The sequence below is a fragment of the Numida meleagris genome, chromosome 2 (genome assembly GCF_002078875.1).
Source record: "Numida meleagris isolate 19003 breed g44 Domestic line chromosome 2, NumMel1.0, whole genome shotgun sequence".
Lineage (NCBI taxonomy): Eukaryota > Metazoa > Chordata > Aves > Galliformes > Numididae > Numida > Numida meleagris.
In genome coordinates, this window is record NC_034410.1 from 54249399 (window position 1) to 54261888 (window position 12490).

At 35.9% G+C, this 12490-nt stretch overlaps 1 protein-coding gene across 1 annotated transcript in view; it reads right to left on the reverse strand.

The window, feature by feature from the left end:
• CTDP1 (CTD phosphatase subunit 1) overlaps positions 1-12490 on the reverse strand; it is a 104770-nt gene that overhangs the window by 84917 nt on the left and 7363 nt on the right. The window contains exons 2-5 of the mRNA XM_021387559.1: positions 9788-9871; positions 6801-6894; positions 5285-5413; positions 3797-3947 (exon numbers count right to left, since the gene is read on the reverse strand). Coding sequence (XP_021243234.1) covers positions 3797-3947; positions 5285-5413; positions 6801-6894; positions 9788-9871 — 458 coding nt within the window. The remainder of the gene's footprint in view (positions 1-3796; positions 3948-5284; positions 5414-6800; positions 6895-9787; positions 9872-12490) is intronic.

A 12490-nucleotide genomic window follows, 5' to 3' on the forward strand; every position in this document is an offset into this window, starting at 1 on the left:
CCTCCCATCATCTGGGACTTCTCCAGTTGACCAGTAACAATGACAGATAGTGGAAAGAGGCTTTGCCATCACCTCTGCCAGCTCCCTCAGCACCCCTGGGTAAATCCCATCTGGCCTCATTGACTTGTGACAGTCTAGACAGAGCAGGTCCCTAACTGTCTCCACCTGAATAGTGGGGGGTTTATTCTGCTCCCCATCACAGACTTCCAGATCAAAGAGTAAAGTACCCCAAGGATAACTGGTTTGACTATTAAAGACAGATGTAAAGAAGGCATTGAGAACCTCAGCCTCTTCCTTATCCTCAGTGGTCACATTCCCTGCTGCATCCAGTAAAGGATGGAGATTCTCCTTTACCCTCTTCTTACTGTTAATATATTTGTAAAAAACTTTTTTGTTGCCTTTTACTGCAGTAGAGTTGAGTTCAAGCTGGGCTTTTGCCTTTCTAATTTTCTTCCTGCATTTGTTAGCAACTTCTTTGTACACTCTGACTTGTCCATCCCTTTTTCTACAGGAACTATACTGATGGTAACGTTTCATTCATCATACATGATTTGTTTTCTTCAATACAATGTTAATACCTGCTTTAAATCTTTAAAAAGGCACCACTGTCTATTCATTAATCTATTTAGAGATACTATTCCATACAGGGGCAGACAAGAAGCCTGGCAGCTAGATCACATATTGTTATTTAAGACATTAACTTCTATTTGCAATTGTAAGCAAAATAAAACACAAGTCTGAAGAAATAACAACTTTACATTAATCGTAACCTAATTTTGTACAAATTTGTTTCTGTTTATATCTGAAAGCACAGACTACACACTCTAGAAGTACTACTGGCAGTTCTGCTCCTGACAGTCTTATTTATGCCAGATCAGATAAGTATGAAAACCTATTGGTTTTCCAATCTATTGGTGCTCTCCACTTCTTGAGTATACTTTTGAAAGGAGTGTTCTGATTCTTTTTTGTTAAAACAAAACAGAAATTTCAGAATAATAGCTAGTTTTGACTTTTGTTCAAAGTTGACCATCACGCTTTCTGAGTTTATTCCTAGTTTACATAAATTAAGTTACAATTCTTCACAACCCTTAAACTTACAGGCAACTGGGCATTTGTACAGCAAAACTTTTTCTTGCTATACAAACAGTTTGTAACAATAACAGTTACCAACAGTTATAACAGTTTTAGGATTTGATTTTCAACAGTCTATTTTCCTAAATACTTACAATGGGGAAAGTAAAAAATCTTTTTTTCTACACTGGAGTAAAATCTCTGTGTAATTGTCCAACTCACTCTGTTTAACTCTCACTATAAGTCTGGATGATATTCTTAGTGAGATATCTCACTTAAATATACTCATCTGTTAATATGCCCACTGCTTCATGTCTTACACAGTAGTGTAAATGAGACAAATAAAACATAAAAAGATCACCACAAGACAATGTTCAGAAGTTACGTAGTTTGTACTTGTGAAGTTTCCAATCTTAAGAGACAGACTGAGCCAAACAGTAATTCCTAATAGTAACAGTAGAGCTGTTGACTCAATCTTTCAACAGCATTCAAGATCTTTCATCACTGGAAATTACATATACATAGGAGGTACATAGTTCAACAAATAATTCACAGAGTTGTATATCAAAGCACATGCACATACACACACACACACACGAAATCTGTCAATTTACATCTACTTTCTAAATGCCACTATAAATCTTAAGAGGGATTTCATATTGCATCACTTCCGGCTAGCAGCCTCCAAAATTCAGTGACATTAACTTTTACAACCAACATATAAGCTGACCTCTTTCTTAAAAATACTTAATTTCTCTTATGCAGAGGGAAAAGAAAAAGATTAAGTAGCAACTGGTCAAAATAACACTGAAGAAGAAAAATACCACAGGAACTTTTAGATCAAAATATCCAAAACAACTTCATAAACATACAAGAAACTCCTCTGCAAGTGTGCCAAACTAAGAACAGGTTTGTGATAAATGACTTGAACAGATATAAACAGTATTTAGAAGTATCAGCTTGTAACTCCACTTAGCAGGTGATAGTCAGTTGGGGCAGCAGAAGAGCCCTCACAATATGTTATCTAGTTTCCAAATGAGGGAAAAGCATTCTAGGACATGAAAGCAGCAGCTCAAGGTTCACAGATTTCACAAAAAAAAAATAATATAGGATGTATGTGGAGAAGCTGAAAAAGCATGGAGGAATCTTACAAAAAGATTCTTGGCATTTTATTACAAGTTCTTTCCTTATATAACATGGGGATAATGGTAAAAAACCACATCTATTGCTTCTTGTGAGAAATAACTTAGCCAATACTGCCACCAGGTGGTCTGCATATGTATTAACATATATACTTTGTTACAGCACCGGGTTATGTAAGTGGTGAGCGTGTGGGCTCAAGGTTGTACCAACATTCTTTTATTTCTCTTCATACCAACACGTTTCAGCTGAAACTACCATAATTATTACAAAAATCCTCTAATGTTTTGTATGTTTTTGGTGAGATTAGAGAGATTCAGGAAAGATACAGAAGTCTGGAGATGTCTGAAAGCAGCCGTATCTTAATTTGCTCAATTTGTGGCTACCTTCTCTATGGAAAAGCTCAAGTATGACAACCACAGAGATGTTTGTCACACAGTAAGTATCAGTCTGTGACAGCATAGGGACTGCAGGGTAATCCAAATTTTAGCTCAGAGATTAAAATAATGAAAAACAGGACCACATTCAGATAAGGGTAATCACTTATTAACTACCTCTACAGCTCCTCCTTTTCCCTGGCTCAGAAGCGTATTTGCTATACAACTTCTGACTTGATTTGGTATTCATCTTTGGAGCTCAGGCCATGGGCAAATTTTGGAACACAAATCCAACTCAAAAAGATAGGCCACCCGCCTAGTATCAGGTATCCAGGTTCAGTACTTAAGAATTCAGTGTATGAGAAGCTCTGTTTTGCTAAAAGAAATAACCACACTCCACTTTAAGGAGGGCAGCAGGGTAAAAAAAAAAAAAAAAAAAGCACTGTACATTAGCAGTACAGAACATACATTCCAATAGCGAGACTGACAAAGCTTTAGGAAGACTTCAAACAGTTCAGTTAATATTGAATAATGTAGAAATTTGCACATGTCTGTCCTGAAATTTATTTTGAGGAGATGACTACTACTGTTGAAAGCTTCAGAATTTAAAATGCTGATTTTACAGTTACAAGGAGGAAATATTTACAAGTTTAAGAGAATAATGCATTAAAATACTGTAAGATCTGAACTTTCCTCTCTTGAAAGTACATCTCAGTTCCACAGCACAAACAGAATTGCTTTTAATTGATATATAGCAGCCAAACTTCCTCAGGTGAAGGGAAACAGTAAATTTCTTTTCCCCCACACAGAAGGAGATCCGCTCTGTGGATTTTCACGGAACTGTTGCTTTAGATCTTTAAGTGATGCTGCAGATCACTGCTAGAGCCCATCAGCATAATTTCTTACTTAATTAAATAGGAAGGCAACAGTTGACATGCCACAATCTGATTCTTTAACTTTTCAGGGAAGCAAAAAAAAAAAAAAAACCCATGCATCTGGCATGGGAAAAAAGGGATTGCTGCTGAAATTACAGGCCATACACATGCAGCACCTAAATTCTAAGATGAGAATTCTGCTTACAGGAGTATACAGGAATTATTTTGTGCAAAACTAAAGAACAAATACTTGAAAACTGTCACTGAAAGAAAATAAATCAAGAGTATAAAGTCAGATTACTGAGCCACTTCTAAACATAATATATTACTCACCTGCAATTGTATGCGCATAAAGTCTGCTGCCAAATGTAAAAACATGCAACTCATACAGCTTGGCAATTTTTTCCAGGAATTCCTTACAGTGAGGACGCAAACGAGTATGCAACATAGGCTCACCACGACCCAACTGGAAATGAAATATGCCCTAGAAGAAAAAGCATGTTTTATATTATCAAAATGATAAACAAAAATACCAGCATTCAAAAAGTGCCCTCTTCCATCTCTTCCACTACTTTAATTCTGTATGAGCAGGCTAAAACAAGTTTTTGCCACAAAGATTATGGGGATGAATAAAATCCAAAGCACGTTTTTGCACTGTTGCAAGGCACTCAAATATGAAGTTTTACAAAGCCAGGAAGCTGCACTATTGAAATGTTTGTGATCAAGGTAACTTTCATACAAAAATTTGCTTACATCATATTAATCTCCAAAAAGCACCTTGAGAAATTTCTCAGAAAGTTCAAGATCTCATTCAATTCAATACTACTCTGTGAAGTTCATTCCGATTAATCTCATTACATATTAAGCTCAGGGAAAGACTGTGTTGGATAGAAAATACTTCAACTGTGAAAACATACCAACCAACAGACAGCAAACCAAGAAGAAAGAAAAAAAGACTAAAATAAAAAATCTCAACATCAGTTCAAAAATATTTTCTCCAAAATGAGCACTTCTACACCTTTCAAATATGCAGTTTTTAATATGCTGAACAGAAAAGACACTCTTTCCTTCTACATCAGTTACAAAATATATTTACAGATTGTTTTTGCTAGCAGGTATAAACACATGCTCAAGCTAGTGGACATGAGACTATGGCAGGAGGAAATTAATATGAACTAGGCAATTGATTCTTGCATAACACTGGAGTTTGAATTGGCATCTTCCTATACAAGATACTGTAGACACATTCCAAGGTGCTTCTTGTTTTACAGTTTCCAGGATAGAAACACTATAAACAATTGAAGTCTCTAACAGTTCATTGACAGGTTTTTAATGAAACACACCAAGCAAACAAAGGAAACAGAAGAAAAAAAATCACTACGTATTCAGGGAGGAATGACAGACGTAGTAGAACACAGAATTACCCAAAAAAGGACTACCAACAGAAATTCACTATATCCACATCAGATTTGGAGGAAAAAAAAAATCTCCTAACAATGTATTCAGTCTGTGAGTCGTAGAGGAAGAAAGGCTCAGATTAAAAATAACCACCTGAATATTTTTTGTTCTAAGTAACTGGAACGTAAAAATGAAAAGAAACACAAATGAAAGAAAGCTGTCTATTTAAACAGAGAAGGGAGAAAAAGGAGTATTTTTTTCAGAGTATGTTCCTCACTTTTTTGTTATTCTTCAGTTAGTTTTATCTATTTAACCATATAGTGATTGTTGTTATTATTTTTGTTTTAGAAGAACCACCATTTAAATATTTTTAGAAATATTCCATTCATTACTTTGGTTTAAAAGTTACCACCAAATACATACCTTATTAGACATTTGTTGGCAGTGCTGTTCTGTAGTATGGATCAATGTCTGATCCAAATCTACCATAAGCACTAGTTTTCGATTTCGGTGTAGTCGTTGTTGATCTTCTCTTCCTAGCTGTTCAGCTTGCTGTAACAAAGCATTCATAGAGTAAGCCTAATTTACAATAATGAATTAGGGTTATGGGCTTCCATGTATTGTGAATTTGAGAAGAAATGCTGCTATAAACTAACTACAAAGGCATTAACACTTCAAAACAGTAACACTTTACTTTTCCTACAGAAAAAAAAATGCCCCTAACATCTACACTGATCTATGTGACAGGAACAACTCATAACTGATGATCTCAAAACAATATCTACATAAAAAAAATAACCACCAAATCATTTTAAGATCAAAATTGAGTCCTGAGGTACACAAGCAAGAAGCTCATCGGTAGTTCTGAAAACTTTGACTACTATGTTCGGCAGTTTCCTATCTATTAAATATAATACAGTTGACAACACTGTTGAATATTAAATTAAAGCTAATAACGGAAGCCATCACAACTCTCAACTTACTGGTCACCAGACAAATATTTGGATTATTTAGTTCTATGCAGTTCTATTATAAGTTCTATGCAGAACTCTTATGTCCGTGTAAATTTGAGTTGAAGTTTTCTTCTTCTCTGTGTATTTGTAAACATTCAAAGTATTGTGTTCGCTTTAGCCACATATAATGGTAAGCTACAGTACTAACCACCAGACAGATAAACCTACAAGTAAAGTGGAATATTCTGAAGAAGCAGAGGTCAAACGCAAACTGATCTTTGAAACACTCCTCTGTAATGACGATGGCTTCTACCTGCTTTCTACTCCACATTTCTTCTCACTCACATGCTTTGAGGAGTTACAAAAAAGAGAGCAAGCAGCAACATAAAGTAAAGAAATAAAAGCAAACCATCAATTTGGTAAGAAAGATTAACAGGATATTTATCTTGAAAATAAACATGCCTTTTTCTCTAAATAATCACTGAACGAGCACATTTTGATAATTCGTTTAAGTGGAACCTTTGAAAAGTAACAAAATAAATTTAAGATGGAAGTAAGCTGTAAAGAACGTACCTTGACTACATATCTTAAGACCAATTTCAAGGTTCCTTACTAATCAGGGTGAAGCTAGGTTTCAAAGACACTGCAAACTTTAAACGCAATAGTAAAAATTGAACTTTCCACAAACTGTCAATTCTTTGAGACACAGATATTTAAGTAATGTATTTCCTATCTACTATCACAGAAGCACCATCTTTTCAGTGCACGGGCCTAAAAAAAATACTATAAAACCTGATATAATCCATCTGCATAAGCATAAACACAAAAACTCTGGGCTACTGATGTTCAACACCAAATGCCCCTTCAAAAGGGAGCCAAACACTTTATATAAGTACATACAATGTTGAAGAAACTCCCATAATTAAGCTTCTCAACTGCCAATCTGCAATGAAGGTTATGAATATGGAAAGCACAATTGTACTTACCTCAGAGCTCACTTTCAGTTCTGGGACACTATGAACCATAGACACGGTTGCTGTGGATAATGGTACATTCTGTTTCCCATTCTTGCTTCGTATCCTAGCCACAAAGAGAAAAGAAGCATCAAAAGAGAGCAAAACTTAAGTGAATTAAAATTTGAACAGTAAAACCGGCAGTACTGAACCAGTCGCCTTCAAAACACTGTATGATTAAGAGCTATTTTGCCTCATCCATAATTTCAAGATATCGTAAATGCAAGTTACTGAAAAAAATGCATGAACAGATCAAAGAAGCTCTCCATGAAAACCTTACAGGAGAATTCACTTTAATTAGTTATGCTTCCGTACAGCCACACATAAAGACACCAAGGTGAAAAAAGCATCTACGCGCTGATCGGTATTTGGTAAGTTAGAAATTGTTAGCAACCAAAATATTCACAGTTAAAACTTATTTTCTTTTTTTTTTTTTTTTTGTAAACCCTTAGCGCATGATTACTTACTCTTCCAAGCCAGACTATGAAATAAATCTACACGCAAAGTTACTCTGTGTGTAGCAGAGCAACTTGTATGTGATTGCTGCTTCAAGAGAAATAGTCAAGAAAAACCCAACACGCATACATATCCCTTTGGAAATGTACCTGAATGGAGTACTACAGAACCACAGACTATCCTGAGTTGGTGCCTATATTTATGTATGCACACATACTCATAATCATGTATATAAGAGGATATGTGTAATAAGTACCTTTACACACAAGCATATACAAGTATGAAGTTCCTTAAAACAGACCAACCAACCCCACACAGTTCCAGTATTACTAGCTTCCAGCAAACACAAATTTGTTGTGAATAACCAATTTTTTAAGACTTTAATTCTGAGTCACCAATATTAAAAATATTACCGTACAAATTCAGTGCTGTGTGACACGCGCATCTTTTAATTCTATGTACCTCTCTCCAATCAAGGACAAAATTTTGTATTGTATCTCCAGACAAAATTAAACTTCATCTAGTTTTCATTTCATTAAACCAAATAATTTACAAAGAAGTTCCCAAGAAAAAATATTTTTCCATCTATGCTAGGGCCTTAAGCAGTGACACAGAAACAGTCACATACAGATATGTTTCTACAGTGCTGCAGCATTTGGAAGCACTACCTGAACCCAGAAAAGAAAGAGATATCACTTGAACAAGCAAAGAAATTGTGTAATGGAAAGGATACGCTGCTGGTTAACAGCAGGCTGCTAGTGAACTGTCTGTAATGGCTTCTCTTCAAGCAAGAAAAGCATCGATGCTTTTCAATTGCCTTCTGATGTAGGCTCAGCAGATCTAACGCCTCATTTCAAAAGTGGAAGAAATTTTGTGTAAAATAAAGATGTTCTCTGATGCAAACTAGTACTTAACTGAGAAAACTGAATACACTGCAAAACCCAAATTTGCAGTTATTGCTATTATTTCATATTTATGAAATAATAGCAATATTTAGACATTACTGTATTTGAGCCTCAAATCAAATATTCCTTCAGGGCAGGAGAAGTCCTATTTGCTATTATCCTAACTTCATGTTAGGTTTGCACTTTTGCCAAATACTTGTCTATAACATATTAACAATCAAGTTTTCATTTTCAAGTTATTCTCTACCACTAACTGGGCTGTGTAATGCCTGAGACTTCCAATATTCAGTGCATTTATTCTGGCTTACAGTATACTGCTCAAAAAATAATTCCTAATAATGGCAATGAATTAAAAAGAAGCCCAAGTATTTCCAAATGGAATGACCATGCAATGTTCATGTATAAAATCCAGTCTACCACTCAATATATTTTAGAAAACAGACACCAAATTAGTAATTTGATAACGCATAAGAAGCATTCTCTTTTCCAACGGTACCAGCAATGCGAGAGCAAATGAGAAGAAAATCAACTTTGGAATTTGCTTTTTTGGCCTAAGGCTTAAATCCCCTTAGTTCCACGGCAGACTATTTCATAAGAAATTGAAAACAGTTCTAAAGCCTTAAATTAAAAGCACTGAAGATAAGCTAGTTCCCATTCAGACACACTGTAAATGAAGAAAGGTCACATGAATTATACTAATACTTTCTCATAGTTATTTACACTTGCACGTATAAAATTCTCATGTTTATTAAGTCATGGTCAAAAACAACTTCTGACTCTCGACTCCAGTTACGGACATATAAAGGCAAAGCAGGCTACACAATGATGAGAATTTACACCTTTACATTTATACTCTACATTTTCTCCCTAAGGTAGTAAGTTACCCTACATTCATCTTCACAGAGAGTATATGCAGTTGACAGAATTGTAAATATGCAATACAACTGTAACTTGAGTACCACACGGCGTCTTATTCACTCGTATTCCAAGTTATTAATCTCTGTAATAGTTACAGCTAAATATAGTTCTAAACAATGCATCTGTGACCACAGCAACATATAAATAGGTCACATATTTGAAAATCTGCTTCAGGATAACAAAGCAAGTGCCTCGTGTAAATAGTAAAAGTAAACTATAGCAGCTAGCAACAATGGCACAGATCTTGCCAGTTTCCTTATATACTGGTTTTATCCACAAGAAACACCAATTCTTGCCTATAAATACCAATTTCTCACTTAAGAAATATACTTTGTGATATAATTACACTACTAATAATGTGACTGTGAATTAACATATTCAGGCCACTCAACTTTAAGCAAGAATTTCACTAGACAGTCAAAATGAATTTTTCTTTTTTAAAGAGTGCTTTATGCTAAAATTTGAAAATTAACTTTAAGTTGACCTGTTTATGCTAGGCAATATGAATACTGTCCTCTCTCACTACTAGTTGACATCTACAATTTCACAGGTAAACTTACAGGTATGATTCACGACTACTAAGGATCAGAACATAGAAGTAAAGTAAATGACAGAAGAAGAGGTTGAATCCCTAACCATAAGCAAGGTTAAGTTCGAAAGAAAAAGAGCTGTAATACTTACTGTGTCAAGTCCTGGCCACATTCTGCACACAAACCTTTCATAACAACCGGATGGCTACATCCTTCCAGTCTCACCAAAACACCCCTGGAAAAAAGATACAGTCATCCAATTTATTGCATGTTGACTTCAGACGCTTTGATTACTGATTAGAGTCAGAAAGCCAGATACATGCTTTTGCACCCAGTGGAGGAAAAAAGGGACAGAAGCCTTCTTTGTACAGAAATGGGTTATACTCAGTTAGATACAACTGACCATTAAAATGCTATTAAAAATCAAATACGTAAATTCTTCTATAGCAATTTCAACTTGGTTTATGATTTTCTTGAGTCATGGAAGGAACATAATTTATTTCAGTCTTTTCACAAAAATGTTTTGCTATGCTTCTGTTACTCTCTCAAGTACTTGAACAGTCATTACAGGACACTCCTCCCATTTTCTTCAACAGAGTTAAAAAAAAGTCTAAAGAATTAAGTGTATAGCAGTCATATTTAGTTTAGATACCACAAAGTTTCCCCACCTGCATGACCACTGCTGCTGCATCTAATTTTTCAAAAACAAACAGGAAAAAAACCATATCCAAGTTCTTTCACTCAGAAGTTGGTTATACTGTCTTCTCTTTGGTTTCAAATCTGCACTGCAGCAAGACAATAGTACCACAAGAGAAACTTTCATCTTTGTGCAAATCTTTCATTCATAAATTTGAGTACTGTGCATTTGAAAATTCAAATTCTTTTTTCAAACGACACATGCAATGGCTTGCTTCCAGTATGCTGCAAGTTTCCTAGTGACCAGAGGACTGATGACTGCTAACAAAACTGCAGTTGATGCATATACTGAGATTCCCCCCCCACTTTGGAAGTAAAAACTAGATTCAAATCAGGTGTTCTTAAATAAAAGTTTTTGTATGTCATCATGCTGCTAATGTTTTCATTTACAGAAGGGCAGATCAGGTCCCTCTGTGTGGAGGCCCATCATCTGCTTGGCAATTGCATCTTCTCTTCCTCTGCAACCATTTTAGACCTCCATTTTTCAAATAGTGTATATATTTCATAGAGCACAAGCAGTCAATCAGTCTTCCCAAGAACACAAATGAAGAGTGATCCTTCACTACAGGCAATTTTTCGATTGTTTGCTTAGTTTTCCTCTCACCTTCCCAAGTCCACGCTACTTCATCATTTGACTCATCCTCCCTTCTCACTTTTACAAACATGTTTGCCTTGCTCTCCTTTACCTTGGTTCATCTCTAAAGTTCCTTCTTCATCTGTCTTAGTCAGGCTTCTGGCTCACACTAACGAGCAAGCCAGAACTGCTCATCTTTACCCTGTGTTCAGTACATGAACCTGAGATTACAGAGACACTGGAACAGTCCAAAAAACCCTCCAAAATCAATAAAAGCCTCAGAAATGTGCATGAAAGTTTACAATGAACGAGTATAATTTTAACTGAGTATCTGATTTAATTGGTTTTCAATAGCTTGGAAAAAAAACCACTTTATGCCACCTTGGAAATCAGAAGTATCTTCTGGCATTCTCCACCTTGCACCTGACCTAATGTCATCCCACAGGCATGCTACCAAGGGGCTGGTATAATCCTGAGCTAAGGTATGATTTAAGTTCGGACATACAAGAGTTTCTGTTCATGTTAAACTTATGATCTCAGAGTAAAGATTCTTACAAGAAAAACTGAGACTTCTGAATTATTGGTACTTCTTCTAAGCATCACCTCTCTAACTTGTCACATACTGAACGGCACCACTAAACACCAGTTCTGTCCTTGCACATTTCAACATGACCAGAACATCTCATTTTCTGATACTCACTAGCGCTAAAAAGTACCTGATAGCAAACCCTCTGTCATTCCACTCTCCACTACAACGTCTAAGCCAAAGGACAGAGAAAGAACTCTGGAGCACCAGTGAACTTGTTACCACTGTACAACTGAGCTGAGCAAACTTCCAAGTACAGCCACCAGGTTCTTAAGCAGAGCTCTCCCAGAGGAAAACAAAGATAAACTAACAACATATACTACTTTCTGCTGCAGAAAGAAGGCCTGAACTCTACTAAGAGTTAGTAAGCACATTTAAATACTTAACCCACTTACATTTTAGCACATACTGTAAATGTACACTAAAAAGTAGATTTGCTAAAAGCATATTGTGGAACACAAGTAAAATGGCTTTTGTGGATTTCTGATCTGAACCATTCCCTTTACTGTTTACCTGAAAATTCTCAAAATATAAGAGCCAATATCCAAGTCGATTATCAGACGTAAGTGCTCTGAACAGAAGTCTGCATATCTATCTTCAGTGGGTGCATAAACCGAAGAGGGGTTTGGGTTTCTGCTTCTTTTATTTTCCAGCTCATGACTGAAACCTTCTTAAAGAACAGAGCTGCTCCCTACTCCATTTCTGCAGGATAAATTAATCCCCTCTAAATCAGAAGAATGAATATACATTCTACTGCTGGCAGTATTAACAGCACCTTACTTTTTCTCCAAAAACTTCTTCAGGAACCACTTGGTGATAAGCAGAAACCACAGGCTAATTAAGCAATAACACTCTAAGGAAAACTGTCAGAGAAAATGCACTCCTCCCTCCAAACAACCTTCTTCCAGTTTTGCAGAGTTGTGACAGTTTGTGAGCAAGCCAGGCATCAGGGAAGAGCAACTGGGCTGTGAATGGCACACGTTCTATGTGTGATAAGT